Source organism: Ooceraea biroi, chromosome 10 (genome assembly GCF_003672135.1).
Source record: "Ooceraea biroi isolate clonal line C1 chromosome 10, Obir_v5.4, whole genome shotgun sequence".
NCBI classification, from domain to species: domain Eukaryota; kingdom Metazoa; phylum Arthropoda; class Insecta; order Hymenoptera; family Formicidae; genus Ooceraea; species Ooceraea biroi.
In genome coordinates, this window is record NC_039515.1 from 8718464 (window position 1) to 8742699 (window position 24236).

The window sequence follows — 24236 nt, forward strand, 5'->3', positions numbered from 1 at the left end:
CGTTACGGTCGACAAGACGGTCGAATTTATATCTCATCTAGCGATGCACTCGTCTATCATCTGGTAAATCATTGTCATCGATGGCGCATATATTTGGCTGACATAAGAAAAGCTTTATTCCTTTTCTACGTGTTCTTTATGTCGATGCGCGAGAAAAAAGATGCGAACCAATCTCTCTCATCACCTAAATATGATATATCAGACCGAGTGCCTGATCTGCTTGTTGAAAGCATTGTTAAGCGTTATCTATTCATCACATCAACGACAGTGCATATTGCGTCTCTTTCACGACACTATTTCAAGTCAAAACGCTGATCCATCGAGTAGTTTGAAAGTAAAATGTGTTTAATGATCAAACGCTTAGGTAACATGCATATTTAGTCCCCGTATAGCACCTCATGTATGTACGTGCGCGCGGACACGAATATTGTATGCATATATGTACACGCGTGCATGTAACCGGACAAATGTATTCCTTATTACTACTGACTATGTAACGATCATGCGAGGCGAAACACTCTCGGCGCAATTACAAAGCAACTTCACTGGCCGCGACGATGTCATCGTTTGCGGGAATTACGATCGGCTAATTTCACAGCGCGAACCCGCTAAAGGGTTACAGCGCTCGTTATAAATGATTTTCGCCATTAAAATCGCGACGCGTCATTTAGCCGCCGACTCGCGGCCGGCCTCCGCCACGAGGCGTATCGAATAATTTGCGGGGAAGAATTCGCCCCCCGCGCGCGCGCGCGCCCCCGAAGGAGGGTTGCGAAAATGAATAGCCGTTGGCAGCATGCGAGAGGTTTCGTACCACGTGTTCTGACACGCTGCACATATAGGTATGTGGCAGGCATATACATACCTCAGCATGTATGCGGCACATAGCGCGCTCAACTGAGAACATGTGTTGCCACGCCTAAATGATCGAAGAGCCCGAGCTCGCCGGAATAATTATCTTGTCTTACTAACAACGAAGGTTTTTGTCATAATAGCGGCATCGCATGCCGCTGCATTTCAACCGTATCTCCAAAGGTGTAATTGGTGCGCGCACCTCTCGGCACGCCTCCCCCCATCCCGTTCCGCTTGCTTTTTTGCGCGTCAACGTTCGGAGCGCGAATTAAACCGCGAATGGTCGTTTATCGACGACATTTCTCCGCTTGCTCGTGAAAATTGTTGAAGCATCTTGACCAGACAGAGAGAAAGAGAGCAAGAGAGGCAGAGAGAAAGAGAAGTAGTGAGAAGGAGGGGAGACTCCAGCTGCGGCGAAACGCTGTTGACGCAAGCGAGTGCAGGGTAAAAGGAATATATGAGGAGATGTGAGGAGGAATGTCAGCGCGAATGAGACAGCACGTTACAACCACTTTACACGTAGCACACGCTGTTAAAGCGCTGATAAAATTCAATTGCCTGTTATCAGTAACTATTATTCTACTTATAGCAGCGTTAAAAAGAAAGAAAAAATAATTATGTTAGTCAGTGTACATATTTTATCGTTGACATACTTTTGACGCGTGACGCGTCGGTCAATAACTTCTCTCCGCGTTTTGTTTCCGAATTTCTTTTTCCTTTTATCTAATATCTGCGTGTTTTGCGCACGCGTTATTTCGTAACGCTCGAAATATATCAACCGAGATAGAACGCGCAGATTATTTTTACAAGCTCCCCCGTGCGTGGAAGGCTTTTAAATAAAAACGCACACCGCTGGAGAAAACTTTTCATCCAGATGTAATAACTCGAGCGCTGTCGCGATTCATTAAATTTTCCTTAAAACTGTCACCAATTAGAGTGGATTTCTATGTTGATCCCGGTAATCGTCGCGTATCGATGATGCAACGAGTCGTTGCGTTTGAGGTGACTAATTGGACATGTAAATTTATCATTACTATCGCAGAGTGCAGTCTGCAGACGTTTAGTGAATTCGACGTTGTTTCGTTTAAACAATCGAACGTTTAATTCCGCTTTCATCATTCTCCGTCCCGTGTTCTTGTTGCATCTCCCGATTTTTCGTATCGATCCGAGGAGCGTCCACGTGAAATAGTCGGAGCAGTATTGACATTGACCATTACCCAAATTAATAACTCTACCGTACATTGACGCGTTGTCGTCGTTGTCTCGACGTCGCACTCTACGGTTTTCGCTCGTCGCTTAATTCCAGCTTGAAAAATCGTCGCGCCATAAATATGCCTGTGCTTGCCTTTCTGCGAGCGTAAAAATCGCATGACACCGCGCAGTCGTGCTTAAATTTAGACCGCGATGGGATTCACATCGTTAATCCGTGTCGGTCAATCTAATTGAGACAGCTACCCTTTTCGCCGTCGTCGCGCGTGTTCTCACTCGTCGCATCCCCGACTCGGTTGCGTTATTTTTGGTGACTGTGAGGGAGAATCGTCGCAGTGACGTCGCCGACGTATCGAAGAGGAATCGGATAGACCGATGTCACCAATTATTAAGCCGACGATCTGTTGTTGTACCAACAACATTTCTTCTCGAGACGTCATGAACCACCGAACTTGAAATTGCGGTACAACATCATGTCAAGTGCGCAAGTAACTTACGCTAATTTATCGTCTCTATCTATCTATCTATCTATCTCTGGGCTAATTAGTTACTTAATGTATAAACATCTTACAATATCATATTGCATGTACCTGTTTTGTAACACTCCAAGTTATTAGAATTGTTCTATTTTCTGTTATTCCGCGCTTGAAGAGTCCCAGAACACTTAACAAATATTGCTTCCTCTCTTCTCCTTCCTCTTTCTTTCTCTCTCTTTTCTTCCTTCAACGAATCTTTTCGCTACAAAGTTACGCGCGAAAAATAGCGATAATGGGGGCATATATCACCGCACGTTGTGTCGAGTTCCCTCGCTTTGACGCGCGATCGGTCACGCTAATTACAACGACCGCGAGATTAGGTACGGCGATGCTTGATAATGGTGCAACCGAATCAAGCAATTGCGGACAAAGACGAATCGAAGATTCGCGCCTGGTACCTCGCCGGTTGGCTTTTCATCGCGAATATACAGGATGTCCCGATCTACCAGACCGTCATTCGATTTACTAGTTTCAAGAGTAGGTATCTCTGAAAACATATTCATATTCGGATGTCAGCAGTTTTGAGTTTTAAGCTCTTTTTTGAAGAGATCACGATCGTAACAGCCGAATCAAAAGTTTGGTTGGTAGAACACTCGAGTATTCAGAACAATGAGCAGGTTATTGCACATCTAAGAGCATTCTACGCACACTTAAAGTATATTTTTGCATCATTAGCCGATTTATTTTTCTGTGTTAAAATGATGCAGTCATTTTCAAATTGCACAGGTAAAATGCATTACATATAACTTCACTGTGCAGATTAGACGAAGTTATGGCGCGGAGTCAGCGAGCAAGCATAATGACCTATTACGTTTTTGCTCGGGTGCGGGCTGGCTAATGCATTTCGCAAGAGATCCGTGTCTTAAATAAGCCATTACAGTGCGAGGCGTTATCGGCGCGTATACGCACGTTGGATTGCCGATATGAATCGACGCGATACGGGGAAATTCGTACGCTGATATAAACGATCTGATCGATTACTATTGATAATAATCGATGACTATCGTAGTCAGTGTGACGAGGATGATACGTAAATGACTTACGTAACCAGATCGTATCTCACGCATCTGAGCACACTGTACAGTGCGATATGATCGCGGCGTGTCACACGTATTTGCCCATTTTGGATGTGGCGCGTTCCTACTTGAGTCGAGCTTTCTGGAGAAGCTATGCTCGCGTAAACAGAAATAGAATATCGGGCGATACTCGTGCGATACTGCTTATCATGGAAATCCTTTTCTCTTTTCGAATAAAAATATCGTCGGCAGACGCGCACAGTCGCGATGAAATATTATAATAAACGATTTAGCGGAGTAGCATGATTCCGACCATATCGCGAGTATTATTATATTATTCCAAATTTAAAAAAATAATGATCAGTCGGAGGCTATGAAAGATTCAAGGGAAGGAAGAAACATCTAATCTAAAATTTGGAGGAAAATTTGATCACGGACGGTTTTCCGAAACCGAAACGATTGACGATGGAGATTCGAAAAGGGGGAACAAGAGGAACTCTCCATTGACGGCGACCACATAAAAATTATGAATGGCCATATTATTGCAAGTTAGCAGAGCGGCGACGTGTCGCGCGCGCGCGCGACGCGTTTTATATACATATTATATGTACGTATATATAGATACGATCGCCGGTAGTAAGTTCGCGCCCAGCGGTTAGCGCTGTTTCACTCGCTGACTTAGCGCTACTCGAGCCGGTCTCCGAGCTGACTCAGATCCGCCCTCGGTTTCTCGCTCGTTCCCTCGATCTCTGTCTCCTTCTTTTTCTCTCTCTTTCTCTGTTATTTTCTTTCTTCCTCTTAGCTATGATCACGTTCGTTCGCTTGCGCTCACTTGGTAGCTCGCGACGGCTATCACGCAAGCGGTATTCAGAAAATTCACGTTGAATTATGGTCGACTCTGACCCGCTTTAATTGTTAAGCATGAACGGTCAATCGAAAATGTTCAACATTGATTTGATCATTGAATCAGGCAATAATTGGCGCGATAGACGCGGAATATATACGAAATACTGCTACAGTAGCAGTGTCTGCGCTCGTTGGATGTAAATCGAACACCCCGCATGTCTCTTTATCCCTTATCGCCAGGATAAGACTCAGCCCCGACGTTACGCGGTTACACGCGTAATAACTCTCCCACACGATAAGTCAACGGCGTATGTAACACAGTAGCCACGCCGCCGTAATACAGTAACGCTCTTCCGTAAGCACCGTCGACAAGAATGCGATTACGCCGACGAGGGCGAAAGTAGTATCGCCGCCGCGCCGATGCATGGTGATGATGGTGCCAGGTTCGTCACAACATTGTACCGAGTAACGCGCATCTACATACGTGCATTTGTACTACTACTGTGTCATCGCCACAAGTTCTTCTCTGATAACACGTCGTCGCCGCCATCGCCGGCGTCATCGTCATCATCATCATCATCATCATCATCCTCATCATCCTCATCATCATAGTCGCCGTCGTCGTCGTTGTTAATCGCTTTACGGCGAAACTTGGGTGTCAGATAACGACTTCACAGTTTCGCCGTGTCGCTTTTGTCGAAATACGCGGGAGCGGCAGTTCGCTGTGAGGGCCCCTACGGGAACCCGCGATACGATTCCGCGATTCCCGGTTATCCCCCCACGGCGATCAATCGCCGGCGATAACGCATTTCGCTTGCCCCCGGTGGCACGGGAGTGTGACCGTAAACGATTAGAGCGGCCGGGAATTAATTAATTTAGCTGCGTATCGCATGATCAAATTATCGATGATACCTCGTGAGAAACACGCTTCCACGCCCCGATTTCCCGCGATCGCTCCCCAATCGCAGTTGCGGTGGGCGAATAGAGCAGGACCCCCCCCCCCGCCGCGGTCTTCCGCCAAATAATGAATAAAAAATCCGGTTCAATTAATCGTAGACAGATAATAATTTATACGGGAACGTGCGATGCTATTACGAGAGGCGTATCGATTTCTTGTCACGAGCGAGATTGAGTTTGCAGGAATATAACGGATTCCCGGAAATAGTTACGTTTTTAAATCGCGGCTTGTTAAAATTTGACTCGACCGGATATTTTCGCGCGTGGAAAGTTTATGCGACTCGTCAAGCGCTTCACGTCCATTCCGCGGGATAATGCTGAATCCACTGTGCCGTCTCCGTGATTGACATTCTTCTCGATTAATTTTATTTTATATGCCTCGAATCTCATTTGGATATACGCGCCGCTCGGTTTTTTTATTTTCAATTCCGCAGGCACTTTTTATCGCGACGTTCACTTATTAATTTCCGTGCGCGACCAGTCTTCAGCGGAAGCCATACCGAGCCGCAGATTCGCAACCGGTAAGAAGATTTATTCCATCGATCGGATTCGATCTCGAGCCCAGGGAGTAATCGTATTCGTGCTGTGTGACTGCGCGGGAATTAGCGGGGATTTTCACGTTTTTCCGAATGTAACATTTAGCAAACAGAGAAAAGAAAGATGGAGAAAGAGAAGGGAACCACATATAGGGCGAGTCACGCGGGGTGGAAACATAAGTGAGTGCTGCGAGGCCTAAACACACACGGAGGAAGGTCCATCAATCTGGCCTGGGGTCAATATTGACTTGGCTGGGCCTCGTTGCAAAGAGGGCATCATCGGCACGCATAAAGAGGATCGGCCGGTCGGCCGGTCCCTTTTCGCTCGCAGGACACGCGTGACAAATGCTCCGTGCGCAAACACCGGCGCATCTGTGTCCACAGGATAACCGATTCTCTTCCGAATGGCCTATAAATCCTGGAAGTGCAGTCGCGCACTGCGGAGGTCCGTCGTTCGTTTCCGATTCGACGTACCTCCTATCCACGTTCTTTTACAAGCTCCTCTATGTGACACCCCGTATCGCCCGGGGGCATCGTAGCCTCACCGTCGTCAATCCAGAGCTCTTACGTTTATCGAGCTCTTCTCTCTCTCTCTCTCTCTCTCCCTCATGCGCGCGCGCGGTAACGCTTGAATAAATTTCCCTCGCGGATTGTAAAGACGCGTCGATCGAGATTCACTCGTGTAATGGAGCATCGCTCGCATTGGCACGGTTTAGTCAATTAATTAAACTGGAAAATGGCGCGGAGCTAAAGACAAGCATGCGTCATTAGACACCTGTGTGACTCTTGATTCGCGTGCGAATCTACGCAAGAATGATTATCGAACATTTGTTATGTTAACGAAGCTCGTTCTATATGAATTGATACCTCGATGTCATCATTCCCACGTTTGTCTGACGTTCGTCACGTCAACGATTGACTTGCGGGAAAAACATTGTCGAGTTTGACATTCCTGATCGATAGCCATCTCCCAACGATCTTCCGGAAAATGCGAGCGAGCTCGTCGCACGAGTCGCAGCCTGCGCGATGGAACTTTTTACCGCTGCAAGCTACATCGGGATCGCGCCATTATTTGTTCCTACGTCGACGCGATCGTTACACCGCGCGTACAGATCGGATCATAAGACATCGCGTACCAGGTGCCACCGATGTCGATACCGAGTCCTAACTGGTCCCCAGTCACTCGACAGTCTACCCGCTCGCAGTCGCTTTAATCCGGAAACATCCGATTTTCTTTTTCACCGCCCTTCCTCGATCCTTCCCTCCGTCCATGTTGAAATCCATCGATCATTCGACTCGATTCGATATCCGTCTTTCGCGAAGCGCTTCGTCGCGGTTCAGGTAACCGAACGACGGGAATTGTTCGGTCAATGCGAGTCGACTCCGGGATAACTCTCCGCAAACTCCTCGAAGATGTCACACGACATTAAAATCGTACGCCACTCGGTTCCACGGCTTATCGCGCTGCGTTTGCCGACGACGAATTCTCGCGGCGAACACGGGTCGCAGGTAGCTCGAGACGATCGCCTCGTCGGCTCTTTATCGCCAACCGGTTCTCGTAGTTCGCGTATCGAGGTAACGGATGTTCACGCCGAACCTCGCGTCGGGCTCGTCGGGCGTAAGTAACGTATAATTGGGAACAGTCTCCTCTTCCCCTCCTGCTCGCGTGCCGAAATATTAACGCGATCCGCAGAAATCGAGTCAATTATTTCTCCGCGTTGACGCGCATTATCTGCTTCCCTCCTGAAATATCCATAAGTATAAATCCGAACGATACGCGAGCGATACGATTCTAGTTTTAGCGAATGGCTAGCGTGCCGGGAGTGATAAGACCCTCGCTCTGAACGGCACGCGAAACTTTGTATATCGTACGTGAGGAAAAAGAGAAAAAAAGAGGAACGTTTCGCGCGCGGTTAACGCGAGCAAAGCGACGAGATCAACGGCTTTCTTCGCGAGAAACTCCTCGGACCTTGACGTCTGCGTTTAATCGCGAGAGTGATTAATCGGCGTACACGGTAGGTCGTGTGACCGGTGTGTACTTCACTTCCAAATTCCGCGAGAAGATCGGGGAATCGGCGGCGATTCGTCGAGGCGAGCTGCATCGTTTCGTAATGCGACTGCTAATTCGCGACCCTTCGCCGAGAGGCATCCGCGGGAGAAATCGCGGTGACAGCAATTAGCGCGCTCGTGGCACAAACGAGGATACGGAGGGCTAATGCGCCGATATATCGGCACGCACGCACGAACGAATACGGTGTACGAATAATTATTGCTTTCGTCGTCTCGCGCTGCTAGCAGCGTGAGCAGCCGGTACACGGCGCGCCACGAACGTGCTACCTCGAACGTTACTTTAAAGGAGACAGCGGCAACGACGAAGCCAGTGGCGTGCAAACGCGTGATATTTCTAAGAATGTTAAAACGTTTCCACAGAGTAGCATACACCGCGATGTACATATTTATGTACATGTACATAATCGTTCCATGTTTATCAATAAGAATTTATCGTCAAAAATCTATCACTTCCAACGAGATAGAAATCCACGAACGCTTCGTATTGGAAAAACAACTGGCATTCGTACAACTGTTCAGTGATGAAAATCGAGAGCTGATAAAAATAAGGTTACAAGCAAACGCAATGTTCATGATGACGGGTTTTACCTAACGTGCCATTTCGCTGCAGCCTGAACGATTTATAAGCTGCCGTTTGCGAGAACGCTGTTAGGCACCACTGCGCGCGACACCTCGCAGAGGCGATATAGTTGCCGGCGGGGCATGCTTGCACGGTTGCGACTGGCGAGCAACTTCGATGCGATCGCATCGAGTAACTCAGCTCCGCCAGGTCTGGCTTCTTCTGCCGAAGACTAGGACTGAATTATGGCCCGTGATCGCGGACACTCGCCAACACGCTTCGTCGTTTAACCCTTCGCCCGATCCGGAGCCCCGAAGCGCATTCTTGCCATTGCCGGCTTTTCCCTCGAACTCCATGGAATCTTACGATTTCTGGGAGAGAATGGTCGATGTATGGTTATGCATCCGGCGAGGGACCGGTTCCCTTACCTTTAAGCGCGACGCGAGTGCCGGGCGTATTTTTCACAGATCGGCGGGCCTCTCTCCTTCTCTCTTGTGAAATTGCGTCCGTATCGTTCGTCGTCGGCGACACTCTTGCTCCGTGAACCGATACACGCGCGAACGCGAGAATAGAAGTTACAATTTGAAAGATGTATCTAATTTTCTTTCTCTCTTTTTCTCTTTCTCTTTTTGATGCCAATCGGAAATTATAATGGGACTACTTTACATTAGCTTTATCGTCGATCGAGACGCACGATCGTGCGCCTTGATCGGGAAGAGCGGAGGGAGATGTACGTTATTTGCCGTGCCACGCACACGCGTTTCACGATCGTGCGACAGTTGGCCCTCGAAACATTGACGACGCATCGAGGACACGCATTAACGCGATTCACCCTCTCTCTCCCGCTCTTTCTTTCTCTCTCGACGCCATAATGCGCATCGCGCATGGGTTTTTCGTCCTGACAATGCGTACGAGGGTTTCGACAATATGTTTGGGGCCACCGAAACGAGGCAATGGATGGATGGTTGGGACAATCGCGGGGTGAGACGAATCTCTCTCACTTTCCATCTCTCTCTCGGGGTTGGGGTGTTTCACGGGGGTTTGTTTAGGTTCCCGGGCGCGAAAGGCACTCAACCCGCTAATCTATTTAGCCGTAGTGTTTGATATGGAATTAATGAGGCCCGCTGCCAGCGTGCCCAGGGCCCGTGGATTTTCGGTTTGCGCCTGTGAAGATAAAAGGAAGGGGGGACCGGCCCTCACAGTTACCTTCACCTTTTCGGTAATGCGTAACGGGGTTCTTCTTCGGCCTCTCGCCATCCGCCAGCTGCGTGTCGTAACGCGCGTCGTCGTCGTTGTCGAAACTATGACGGTTCGTCGTTTCGAAACAGAGGATCGATTACGTCTAATCCCTAACGGGACGCATCCAGTTCCGTCGCGAGTACTTCCGCTCCCGACGAGTTCTACGATCTATCTACAGACTAGATCTGAGTCTACAGATCACGAAACAAAGTTCAGACGAGTATTAGGCAGGATTAATCGACACCGCTCGTCTGATCGAACACCAGTACTGATCGTAGTCCTTTCTGGTCCGTTTGTTCCAGTGCCCTGTGACAGTGAGTTCGTCGTTGGCGCCGTCCTCGGTGTCGCCAGTAGCTGGCGTGATCCTGAGCGCGGGCCCATCTCTGGTCAGCGTAGCCGCCGGCACGACGACGAATCACCCTCTGGACGTAGCCAGTCTGTCGAACGCGAGGATGGCAGTGACCAGCGCGATCGTGAGACCGCCCGGCAGTCCCACTACCTCGGTCAGCCCGTCTCAAGGTCATCCGCCGCCATCAGCCGGCGGACCCGTTGCCAGGTGCTGCGACACCGGCCGACCGATCTTCACGGATCCTCTGACCGGCCAGACCGTCTGCTCCTGTCAGTACGAGCTACTGGGCGGTTATCAGCGTCTAGGTGCCCTACCTACGGCCGCGCTCTCCATGTACAGCGCGCCTTACGCGGCCGCGGCCGCGGCCGCCGCATCCGAGGGCATGGCCGCGTACTTTCCCAGCTTGGGCGCAGAGCAGGCGCCCTTCTATACGCCCACGGTGAGTATCGGCATGTGTATTAAGCTGATAAAATAACGCGATAAGATAAAGACTAAGAGGAATCGCGGCGGAAGTTCAAAACGAAATCAAAGTGGGATCTAAACGTACGGTCTTGTTATTCAACAGATTTGTGTCTATCTTACTTGTTGGAGTCGCGAGAGTGAATTTCTAGGTTTTTATCACGCGTACGATGATTATCTGCGAATCGATATCGGCACTTTGTATCGGAAAATATAGGCATACTTGGTTTCAAGACTTTTTCCGTTACGCAGGAAAGAATGCGAGAGAGAAAATTGAAGCGCGATGAATATAATTTGGGAAAAAATGTACATCGTGATATTGTCAATAATAAAACAACCGGGAGTTGTGAATTCCGCGTTTGTTCGAGCTAAGATACATTTGTTAGTACACTTGCTGATGCAAGTTACCGTTAGCAAACACATTTCATGATAAAACATTACATATATTACGTACAAATGTAATTCATTTTCCGCAACATGTGAATACTCACACGTGGCAACATTTCGATACACGACGATGCTAGAAGAAATGATTGAGATATAATTTCAATATAGATAAGAAATATAATAAAACAGTAGAGATATAATCAAGAATTTTCTATGAATTATTAATTTTTTTCTTATTTTCTCATATATAACACTGCAGCAAATAAATTTCGCTTATATAATGCACTCGTTAAAGCGTTCAGCAGTGCGCTCGAAATGAAATTAAATGAGATCATAGCACGATCATACGTTAAACTGAATATATTATATCTCACGTAAAAGAAAAGTAATATCTGACATTTAAATGCAGCGCTCGCAAACGGCACTCGCGATAACGAAATGGTGCCGAACGAGTCCGCAAAATCGACACCTTCGCGCCTCATGTGTTCATGTAAATGCTTATGTTCTTGTACGCGAAGGCGCCTGCATGCTCGGAGCGGGAATTGCAACAGTTCTGTCGAGCTTTTCGGATTCCTGCCTCGAATGCCAGTCGCGCACGACGCAAAGTGCAAAAGGTTAATGTTTGTATGAAGTCGGGAGTCCGCCGGAGCCTCGGGCTCTCGTTCAGGCTCTCGTTCTCGTTGCGCTTCCGCGTTCCTCCACACTACCGTCGATCTCGGAGTCTCTCAAAGTCCCTCGGAGTCCCTCCGACTCGAGACGTCCAACGAGAGCAGGTTCTCCAATATCGATAAACGCTCGGCCGAGCCCGGGCAATAGCGGGCGGCGTCATATATCCGCCGTAAAAATTTTTATCACGCGCAGATTAAATCCCGATACGCGGGCTTCCATATTTTTGTATCGCCACACGCGGATTAAATAAAGGTCCCTGATGCGGATCTTTATATTCACGACTCGTGCGAGCGTGTCCCGAGGTGCAACGTGTTTATTTAGACGATTAATAAAGTTCGACGAGTTTTCCGCGACGCGATGCGACGCGTTCACGACTTTCGCTTTATCGCCGCGGAAAATATCGCGCGCTTCTCCGCATCATCTGCTTTTCTGTTTTTCTCTCTCTCCCTCGTCATTACCGCGATTCGCGATATCGAGATGCTACATTGCGATTACGGTGGCATGACGTGATGCGATATTAATGCAACGTTCGCTGGGAAGAAGCGTTAACGTGTTCGTACGTTCGTTTGTGAGCGGTTATCGGGCCACACGCGGAGCGTACACGAAGAAAATAGCGACGAAGCGTAGATTTATGAATCCGTCCTAGCTGTAACAGTGGGACACTGTCGCGCGTCGTCGAGCCGTCGTCGCTAAAACCGGGCCGTTATCGTTGTCGCCTCTTTATGATCGAGCTTAAGGGGCGAGTAGTGTATGGTAGCCCGCTCGTAACGAGACGGCAGATTGTGCTCGGTTGCTAGCACCGGATTCCGTGGCCGATGTCCGCGATATTTCCCCCATATAAAGTCATTAAGTATCGCTTTTTAGTGAAAATATTTATTTCTCCCTTTCCTCCCTCGTCGTGCTTTTTAGAATCGTGTCGTGGTTTCATAAATTTATGTCGCGCGTTTCCCGTTTTCCGGGAAATTTCCGCACGCAAATTCTTCCACCGGCATTCATTCCTCAGAAATGACTCGTTCATGTCGCCCGTTCATGTTTCATCTTATGTTAAGAATGGATACTACTGTGACGGCCGGAAAAATAGGCTATTTTCGTGAATTTTTTGCGTAAAACATAATACATTGTAAGGTTCTTAATGATCGAACACAAAAATATATATTAACAAAACGTATATCTTTTTAAAATGTCAGTACAACTTCTTCACGACTCTTTAGGTCGAGAGGTCGGATGATTGAATCAAAATCGATAATATGAAATTTTGTTTTGCTGTCTTTAAAATACATATCTTAAACATGTTGCAAAAAAAATCAGTTAAAAATATTCATATTTGCGCCTGCAGTATACGGTGCTTTGTACCTCCATATAAGTGTTGGTGCGCTGGCATCCGTGCTCCGTCCAAACGGGATCTTTGAAATCAAAAATTAACGTGATAAACTGGCGCATTGTACAGAAAATGTAATAATATATATATATACGTACAGAAAAAAACGGAAAGAGAAAGATGAAGCAAGAGAAACGGAAAATCTTTTATGGACCTATTATCCCCAGCTCGATGAAATATGGCGGAAATTTAATAACGGCCGTCCTGTGTCGTATAACCGAGGTCGCGGGTTAAAGAAGCAAACAAGAGAGCCACACACATCGATCCTAATTACTATTATCAGCGTTCCCCGCGCCCAGTTATTCTTCTATCACCAATGGTCGATGGCATCGGAGATCGGGTCGTGCTGAGCGGCGATAGCGGACTAATTGCGACTTTCCACCCGAAAAATGGATCTTTCGGGCAATTAATCGCATTCTGCACAATTCCATTTAAAAACCGTGATAATGAGTGCGAGAGAGATAGAGAGAGAGAGAGACCGGGCACGATCAGGCGTGTGTGCGAATAAATCCGCGGCGTGTGCAAATCCGTGTTCGCCAATCGCAAATAATTAACATTAACACTTGGACTGTCGTGCCATCATATGGATCATGCGATGGTTTTAATAACTTAAATAGAAATAATTTTATTTATAGAGATTATTTGTAAAGATAAATAAAAACAGAAATAAAATAAAACATCATTTACATAATATCTATAAATGTGAGAAAGGAGATCAACATTGTCATGGGCCCGGAATTACAGCTGGACAGCCTTAAGTGTTAAGCTGGAGACACAATGCGAGGCGATAGCGATAAGAACAGGGAATAACCAATCGCGTTGCTCGATTTGGTCATCCGTACTCAAATCGTGTAACGCGATTGGTTATTCCCTGTTCCTATCGCTATCGCCTCGCATTGTGTCTCCAGCTTTAAGGTCTAAGATCCCGCACATAATTAATTTCGAGGAGATTGGGTCAATCCGATTGCTATACATTTTTAATGTAAAATGTCTCACGCAATGATTGCCGAACGATAATGGTTTTCCGCGACAAATTAACACCCGCGAGATCCTTGTAGATTAAACGAAGGCGAAAGAGTTGTTTCATGACGGAGAGAGATGCGCTTAACTGGCCTCTTGACATGTATAGTAATTATGCAAGTGATTTGTGCTGGCCTCTCCCTCTCTCTTTCCCTCTCTCACTTTTTCTCTGTTCTCTCTTGAACGCCGTTAGCCGATCAACAACTATCTTCTTCTACTTCGTCCATGTTGTTTTATTAGCTGTCACAAACAATATAATAATAAATTGCCAATACAGTATCGTACGTAACGACTGCACAAGTCTGAATGTCGAGATATTTATTCGTTCGTGCACTGTTACAGGCTGCCGGCCTGGATCTCAAGGAAAACCTGGGAGCAGGAGCCGCAGCAGCGTGGCCTTACCCTTCGGTGTATCACCCTTACGACGCTGCTTTCGCGAGTTATCCCTTCAATGGGTAAGTCTCGTGAAAGATACTTTTCACTCTTTAACATCTCCATTGTCGAAGATTAAGCGCGTTACGTTTTTTTTCCATACACATGACGGAGTTGGATATACACATCGAAGCAGCGATTCGTTCAATTAGATAACGAATCGTGCCGCGGTGTAAATAACACGAGCGTTTTTTTTATCGACGTTTCAAACTGCAACATGTATGTATAATTGCCGAAAAACTCTCACTCTCGCGATGGATAAACAGCAATATCCGCAAGTGTCGAGAGAACCCGCTCACGGATGAAAGCAGCTCGAGCGGAGAGTCGCATTATGCGCGCCGTACGTTGCCTCTCGTCGAGCGGAGAAAAATTCCGCTTCTGAGAGGTGGTCGCGCGGAATACGCAAGTGACACATCGTCATTTTATTAACGCTCGGCAACGCGTTGAAGTATCCTAACGGATACGCGATAGCTGCGTGCATTAGTGCTAGCGAAACAATGTTGCAGCGGAAAAACGTTTCTTGTAATTCGTTTCGCCCGCGAGACGAGCTGAGATCGCTCGAAACAAGCGAGCGAATCTTAATTACCCCTGTAATCTTTGCGACGCCGGGTATTTTCAAGCGTCGACGCGCTTTAATGCCTTTTCCGTCGCGGACGACGAAGACTGCGATCACATTATACGAAGTCGTGTCCTCCTCTCTTTCTCTCTTTTTCTTTCTGCCCCCGCGGTAGATACGTGCACGGAGAGAGCGATAACGCGGCGAGAGAAACACATAAACATTCTAATAAATTAGCGCTCAACTGACCCGGGACTGTCGCCACGGCGCTTTTTCCCCGCGCGCGCGCGCGGCGTGTCGTGGCGCGACCAGTGAAAGGTCTCGCTGATAAATTCGAATCGAATAATCGACGGACACCAAGGAAGATTAAAATTTCGTAGCCCAAGTCGGTGCAGACGGCACGACGATGCGGACGACCGGGGTCACCCGATAGATGTTCTCATTACCGGTCGGTCGCGTGATTTGTTTTCGGTGTTGCACTTTTTCAACGTTTTCCGAGTCGAAATTTTAGTTCTACATTGAACCTCGAATTCTTCATCCGAGGCGTTATTCAGTGTCTATTTAGCTTAGTAGCTATTTTAACACTAAAATATGTCCGAAATTTCCTTTTTTGCCGCTAGAGCGTCAAAGCAGGTTACGATCAAGATTATAGCCGAATGTTGCAGGGTCAAAATAGTATCTTAATATCTGTTTGTAGGAGTTTGAGTTTCAATATAAGAGTTCTAGGTTCTATTTTCCTAAAAGTAGGTTCGTATAACTGCTAAAAGCATTAAAGTAGGCGCAAAATTTCGACTCGGGTTGCGAGTCTCATTCAATGATCGCGACGAATTCCTCCGGGTTTTTAATTTTTAACGTCTCGTATGCTAATTGATGAGATTTGAAACGCGAGAATCGAAGCACGATCGCTCATCCTCGATCACGACAACGTCGCGGTTTCCGCTTATTCAAAAGATTCCGCTTACGCGAAAGAGAAGTATTTCGAATTTTATAATACATCTAAGGTTGGGGATTTCTCCACTCAATAACGAGCGTTTATCTAATATCTAGCGGCGCACAGTGATGCGTGTCAACAAGCTTGATAAAGATTCAATTCGTAGCGCTCCTTACGTCAATGCCGTTGATCGAGACCCCTGATAAATTTTCGTAGACTATGGTACCCCGCTCGCCCCTCTCAGAAAAAACAAATACACACACACACACACACACTTATATATGTATAACGGACGGTGTGTGTCACGTATCTCCGCGTCGCGCGCAACGTTCTCCTCTAAAGGCGAGGCAGCCGGGTTGACGACAGCGGTCGACGCATAGAATCTATATACCGCAGAGGAGTGTGTGACGCACTTCCGCCGGAGACAGTTTCGTATGCAAGGAAGCGATCGGGTAATACAGCTTGCTTAGCATCCATTCGCTCTGGTCGTGGCCGGGCGACCGAAGCCCTTCTTTGCGGGGACCCACCGCGCCGACACGCGGGCCCACGCCGCGCCGGAACTGCTACGCTGTTAATGAGCGATAAGGACGCAAAAGGTGGTCCCTGCAGCATGGTTGCAGAGGTGCTCTTTCTTCCTTCCTGCCTCCTGAGCGTTCAGTGATGAAGAAAATGATCAGCATTGTCATCACTTCATATTCGGCGTTTTTTCATGTTTTTCGGGAGGATTGAGGTAGGCGCGGTCGATGCTTCGCGCCCTGATTTTCCATTGAATTACGCTTATTTCGTTAATGCATGTCGGTGAAGGGAGGTTCGTGCGCGTCGACGACACGCCCCGTTCTCGCGTTTCTTCCTCGTGTCGAGGTGAACGAATTCGCGACACGACAAACGAAAGAGCTTCCTCTGATTCGCACTGAGTCGAGCACGTTGTATAGTACGCTGTATGCATGTCGTTCTTTTTTCTTTTCAACACGATCGTGGGCGAGAAGCTGCATTGCTTTTGCATTTGCGCAGCGCTATCGATAGCTTGGATCTATGCAAAAGGAGCGTGGATGCTTGGAAAAATAGTGGGCAAGTCTTCGGGCACTCGTAATCGGTAACTTATCGTTAAGGAATAAGAAAAAAAAGAAAAGGTTGAAAATTACGCAGGTTTCTGCTCCCGCAGTTATCGAAAGCAACTCGGCCGAGAGACTTTTAAGTTTAATTACTGATTTTTATTTATTTATAATTCTTCTGCGTGCGTTACCACCTTGTACCACGTAGGATTTTGTTCCTTTATAGCCGCGGAACACGCAACTTTCTCTTTATATCCTGCGCTGTGCTCAAAAGCACAAGCACCTGCTACAACAGCAGAATTTTACCTAATCTCGCGGTATAATTTGTCGTTAAGTGCACACGACGAAGCATATACTTTTGCACAACTAATTACTCTCATTACCACTATTACACTCGGCTCTAATACACGCCGCAATATTTAACCTCATTAATCGTGCAATAATTCACTTAATTGACAAGCCGATTCCATCGTGGAGCGATGCGGAGAACGATTGCACGATGTTGACGAGGGAACGAACGCGGTATATACGATATAAACGGTAACAGTGAATTTTCGGGAGACCGCACCCGGAACTGGAGTCGGAACCCGGAGGTGCAAAGGACCCCCGACATTATGCGCGGGCGTACGCGACGACCACTTAACATGAGCATACAAAAAGCCAATAATGCAGCGTTGGCATGCACGGCCGCGAGGTCCCGGGATCGTGCGGGTTAACGGTCTCGTCTTTCCGGCGAATTGGCCCTGCTTCCGGAGACATATAGGGTAGACAATAAGAAAGTAGCAACGCTGGAGGCTTCCCTATCGTATTCCCCCTCCCTTCGCTTACGTCGGCTTCTCGCTGTCTCTGTGCCAGGTATTGTGCCGAGGATTTGTCGATACGTATTACGTGTCAAGTGCGTCCGTACAACGACGCACCGACGTGCCGGGCACGCGCTTCGAGCGTCTCGAACGAGCCGCTTGCGAGGATCCCGAACACGACGCGTGAATTCTAATGTTCGTAAGAATGCCAGCCGAGGCAGTCGGCAAATGCACGCGATTATCGACAGACTGAGTCTTTGAGGAAAAGGCTCGTCCGAGGCTTGCGAAATCAAGCACGATACGTGATCCCCAAGGAATCGCTTCGATAACTTTTTCCTTATCGGTCCGGCGGAATTGCTTAAACGGGGAAATAAAATCTTGCGCCGCCACTGAGACTTGTCTCCTTCGTCGATAATTGCGAGAAGGCGAGTTCGGGTGTCCGCTAAGAAGGGCTGATCTCCGGAGCTACAGGCCGGTTTAGCGTTATCATTTGGGAATTAGAGCCACGACGGCAGCATCCCTCGTTCATCCCGCTGATAGGACTCGAAATATTCGTGGCTAATGAGACGAGGCGGGGCCTGGTGCTCCCGCACCCTTCCGTCCGTGCCCCGCCCGTGAGATACGTCTCGCGTGGATGATGTACGGCCGTTTAATGACCCGGTTTCGGTCCCGGGGGATGGTTTTTGCTCCGGCCGATAAGGGGTTGACGGGGGATGACGGGACCTGGCGGAAAAGTCAGTGACACTCGTTTTTCTCGTTAGACGGGAGGAAGGGAGGAAGAGGGTTCTCGCGCGCGTAACCCGCACGACTTCGCTCCGCCGACAACATGCAGATGACAGCGATCCGTCGAACCGCGTGACAGGCAGGCCGCCAGGAATGCGCGCCGCTCTTTTCCCATTAGGCCTAATGGACGTAGATTAGTCCTGGCCCAGCTCCGTGTATGCGCGCGCCAGGATTTAATGACTCGGCCGCACCCCTCTCGCCGATACTGCTACCTTCTCTCGACCGACGAGCGGACGACGAGCGTGCGAGCGGAAGACAGCGCGTCGCGCTGCACCGTGATTGCACACCGATTTTAAAAAAAGGAAAAAAAAGATTACACGTTCGCACGTTCGAATGCATGACTATTGAATCATGGAGAAATGTCAGAGGTCAGATCTGTGTCGCGGAACCGATAAATTTGTCGTTCTTCTTTCTCGCTCGAGCCGAGTTTGCTCGAGCCGAGTTTGCTCGACACGGAGTCTCGATAATTCATAAGAATAATTGCTGAGAGCTTATATTTCCCAATCAAATGGGTCGCAGGATATCGATGATCAAGCGGAGAGCAGTAATGGACGGTGGAGAATAGTGAATCGCATGATAAATCATCCTTATTTTGCATTGCGCGGAGCGTTTCTTGCACGTTTTATAAATTCGCGAGTCCGTCGAAGCAAAAATTTTTGCGTTTAGCTCGATTTCGTGAGAAACAGACGGTTTTTCTTAAACGTTGTGCTTCATCAAGTACAAGATATATATAATAATTCAACGAAAACGAGAAACAAGTATTAGCTCGGTAATACCGGGCTAATTAGTAACTGATCCGTATCACTCAGTCGCGTGAGTATCGCGAGAAAAGCGCAGGATCGATAAATAAATTCTATAAGTGCAACGATAACGGTCGGGGGAGTCCGAGGAGCGATAATCTTCGCTGGCGATAATTCAGCGTGACTTTAATCACAGTCGGCGAAGTGGGAGCGCGTTTCACGGACGGATTTAAGCGATCGTATGACAAAGTAGCGCACCGTGTATCATTTTGTATAAACTCGTGATATTCGCCGGGATAGCCGGCGTGTAGAAGAGAGAAGGGAGACAGAGAGCGAAATTGCATAATCTCTGTACGTGGCGAGCTGCGTCGCGACACGTGTATACACATACACACACGTCGACATGCAGTTAGCAAGAGAGAGAGAGAGAGAGAGGGAGAGCCTGCCGCCTCTTCGGCGAGACGCACGCTCGTCGCACACATATCCGACGAAGTTTACGATCGATCTGTCACGCAGCGGCCAACTGGTAATAAAGTTGGATGCGGAACAACCGACTGTCACGCCGCGGTTGACAAAACTTCCTCCTGCCTGCGCGAGGCGAGACACGCGTTTCTAAGCGCTTCTAAGAGCTTAACGTGACGACATCGGGTACACACTAGACGCTCGTCGTGTAAACTGCGGGAGTGAAAACCGTTCCCCTGTCTCTCTCGTGTACGAGGCCAGTGTAATTCGACACTAATAATTAGCCGGCTCTCTCTCTCTTTCTCTTTTTCATTCATTCCATATGTTGTCCGCGCGCTTTCGCCGTCTCGTGTCACATATCGCGCTGCGCGTTTCATGAGCGGACGCAAATATTTGTACGTGTGCTGCACGTTGAGTCGCCAAAATAGTCCCGTCCATTCTCTCTGCTAGTATGGGGGTTTCCTGCTCCGTCCCCTCCCCCGTGGTTGATTCACGGTGATCCATTCTGAGACGCGGGCCGGAACGGAATCGCGCGGGAAACTTTCGCCGACGCAGAGTTTTTCATCCCCCACGTCGCAGTCACGATGGCACGAACGGTGAAATTCGCGTATATTAGTTTCCCCAGCGGCGAGCCGCCTCGGTGCAATTCAAATTGATCTGGACCGCGCGAGACCGTTCTCATAGAGAGCAGTTCTCCGCTGCGAACAATCGGGAGCCGCGTGAGGTTTCTCATAGATGAAAGTTTCTCTCGCAGCTGCATTCGGTATTAGAGCTCACTTGAGCTTGCGTATCGACTGGTCGGAACGATCGCAATCAGAACGCCCCTCTAATTTTCTCAAACGTGCCCCAAACTCGGAGTCCGTTTTTTGCGTGGGATACGTTTATACGTAACGTGTCCGAGGACCGTGAGGACGCTTCCTGATTTTTCCCGCTCGATCGGTTCCGTGCTTTCGATCTGTCTCACAGAGGACTCACAAGATCGTCGTTACGGAAAGCCGGGCAGATCAAAGGCACCGCAAAACCAGTCCAGCCGCGGCCACGCGGCTGATTAAACTCGAGTGCAACCACCAACGTCGAGACGGTCGTTGTGTGTGCGCAGGCGGGAGGGAGGGAGGGAGGAAGGAAGGAAGGGAGAACGGTCGGGCGGGCTTCGGGACAAACTGGATGGAAAGATGCGCGCGAACCTCGCAACCCCTCGTGCGTGCACGCTCAGGCCGCGGAAAGATGGCGTCTAGCACTGAAATGGCCGCGGTAACGCGCTGATAAAACGTAAGGCACGACGACCATATCTGAAAAGGAGCGTCGGGGTGCGGAGAGGGTACACGGTGCGAGATAGACAGAGAATGAAGAGAGAAGTGAGAGAACGGGATGGAGGACGAAGTTAGATATCACCCCTAGTTACGACGACCGATGACGAGGGGCGGAGTCATGCCAACCGCACACCTGCCTTGAGCCGGACTGCCCTTGGGTCACCCCTGGGGGTGCCTTTCCCCCCTTTCGTTTCTCACCCCTCAGAAGGACTACATCTTGATGAACGCATTTACGCTACCGGTCGACGGGAAAAGGGGCGAAAGAAATGGCCGTTCGGTCGGCTTTTTAATGGTCGATTTTGAGACTCGGCGAGCGGAGACGTGGCTGCAACCTCACGCGAGATCACGAGGTTTCGTTCCGAGCACCGCGCGTAGAAACCGGTTGCTGTTATCTACGAAAAATGCATCCACGATATTGCGATCCCGCTCGCTTCCCCCCCCCCCCCATTCGGAGGATGTCAAACGCGAGGCGTCCGGTTTGACAGATAAAACGGACGGAGGCAAAAAATAGGGGCTCCTTCCGGCCGCGTGCATCCCGCCAAGGTGCACGAGGTATCGCGCGAATTTGTAATCGGATCCAGAGTAATTGCGCCGATGTCCCGTACATCTGGACACTGTCGCGAACGATAATCGATACGTATGTTAATTCGAGGCACGGAAGGAGAGAGAGAGAGAGAGAGAGAGAAACACGATTGGCTCATGAAGATTATAATTAGAAAAGCCCATGTTGACGGAGTAATGCGTTTTACGTCAGTGGAGTTATGTCGTGCATATCGGCGATAATACTTTTACGTCTTGCATTAATCAGAGCGCTTCGTTTGCGTTAATTCAGCGCTTCGCGCACGCGTTGGATTAGCAATCTCGGAAATATTGTACGACTAATGTTTGATGTTAATATGTTCGCATCATTATGCGCACATGGATTATAATTGTACATATTCAGATCCGCATTATGCTTATGCCTCACGAAAATAAAAATGATTGCGTCATCGCGTTAATTAAGAACGTCGTCGATGCACGATACGTATGAGCAACCGGAAATGACGTTGCCAGAATGTTTTGCCAGAATGAACCGGAAATGTTTCGTCAGACAAGTAAACCTGCCTCTGCGGTATATTGACGCGACATTTTGCCTATGTGAAATACGATGGGACTTTCCGAGGATTCAGTCGAACGGAATGTGAAAATAGGTCTGCGTCCACGCGATCGTCCGCCGATCATCAGAGACTGCGAAATTTCATTATATATTATGATATATCCATGTGTCGCGGCGAGCGCAATATTTTTCGTGACAGGCAAGGCAACGAAAGCAAACGCCGCGGGATGAAAACGGCGTGGAATTGGGAACACGAGGCGCACGGGCCCGATTAGCCCGATCGCCATGGAAACAAGCACTTGATGCGATCAGTCCCGGTGAGCAACGAGAGGGCGAGGGTGGAGGATGCGCGCGCGAATACGCGCACGCGGAATATCTCAACGTAAACCTTATGCATTTGCATATATATTTATATCTCCGGCAAGTGCACAGAGCTCGTCTATATCCCGGCCAGCTCGCCGTATATACAGCCGTCGTATTTAAAGCGGTTGACGATGGCGATAGCGATGGTCGGTGGCGGCGATGATACCGGAGGTAGCGGCTGTGCGAGAGATAGATTGGGAGAATCACGCGCGCAGCGAGGGGGTGGCAGGGAGAAATGTAGGAGAGAAAGAGCAACGGAGAGGAGAGAAATCGTGCTCGACGAGGCAAGGAAAGAGACGGGGAATGGGAGGAGGCCTCGGTGTACGCGGATGGAGGAAACAGAGAGACAGTGACGGAGCGGAGGTGGCAGGGAGAAGCGGAATCGGGAGAAAGCAGCAGCAGCAGTTGCCGCTCTCGGGGCGGCTGGCTGTTATCATGAGAAACAAGCTTCCACTCTGATTTTTTAATCCGATCCGCGCCCCCTGCCACCGGCTGAATTTTAAAATAACTGCAGAACGCCATTTGCTCCTCGCAAACAGACCGGGGTTAAGCCACCCCCGCTGCCACCGCCGCCGCCGCCGCCGCCGCCACCCTGCCGCCTCCTCTTGGTGCTCTTGGCTCTTTTCTGTCTTTCTCTCGCTTTTCCTGCCTCGTTCCATCGATGTTGGTCCACCTCGCGCGCTCTCCGCCACTCTCCGACTCCGACGACCACCCTTCGTGTCTCCACTCTTTCCCTTTCTCCCGACGAGCGGAGGTAGTCTGCGACCCTTCGCGTCCGGCGACCGGGCGAGGCGGATAGAACGAGGGACGCGCAACGCAGAGGATAGATCGGGGGAGGACGACGAGACAGAGAGATGTATATCAGCGCGCGCGAGCACGGCATAGAGAAGAGCGGCTGATGCCAAATTGAAATGTTTAGGCGCTTCGTTTCAGCTGCTTCAAATCCCGCATGCGGGAGCGCTCAGAATCGGAGCGAGACAAATAGAAGCAGGAAAAGTGCGACGGGTAGATAGCGCGAGGAAGAAGCGAGGGAGGAAGGTAGCGAAGGGCGGTGCGGCGAACGGGGGGTGACGGTGGAGGGTGAGAACGAAGATAGAGGAGCGAGAAATGCCGCGTGTAGGCCTGCCTCGGGGAGAAGGGTAGATAAGTGACAGTTTTATTAATTTCCCATCTCCCGCCGCCACTTCCACGCTCGCCACCCCTATCTAACCTATCCGACGCCACGCAACATCGGGAACGTCAGTCGCGCGTCCATACACGCCTTCTCACCCCCGTCGTCGTTGTCATCGTCCTCGTCCTCGTCCTCGTCATCGTCGGATAACGTCTCGGGATGCGAAGGTGAAAATAAAGTTCAATAAGGGTGACGCGCCGTGACGGGGTCGCCGGGATCGAGGCCTGGCGAACGCGCTCTGCTCGGGGATTTGAATCAACGATATCTCATCGTTCAACGAGTTACCTGCTATTTTTACGAGGGTGGTTTCTCACCCCCGAATCCCGGGGATTCGTTCAGAACTAACATTCCGCGCGCTGGTGGTATCACAAATGCGAACTGGATTAATTTATCGCGCCCAACATAATGTTATCCTCGACGTAGCTCGATGACATCCACGATCATTAACGAGTGACGAGCAC

The 24236-nt window shown here is 49.1% G+C and overlaps 1 protein-coding gene across 1 annotated transcript in view; it reads left to right on the forward strand.

Annotated features, from left to right (window-relative positions):
• The window catches only part of LOC105283703 (iroquois-class homeodomain protein IRX-3), a 31297-nt gene that overhangs the window by 3087 nt on the left and 3974 nt on the right, over positions 1-24236 (forward strand). Inside the window, exons 2-3 of the mRNA XM_020033110.2 lie at positions 10120-10605; positions 14422-14534. Of these exons, the coding sequence (XP_019888669.2) occupies positions 10120-10605; positions 14422-14534 (599 nt within the window). The remainder of the gene's footprint in view (positions 1-10119; positions 10606-14421; positions 14535-24236) is intronic.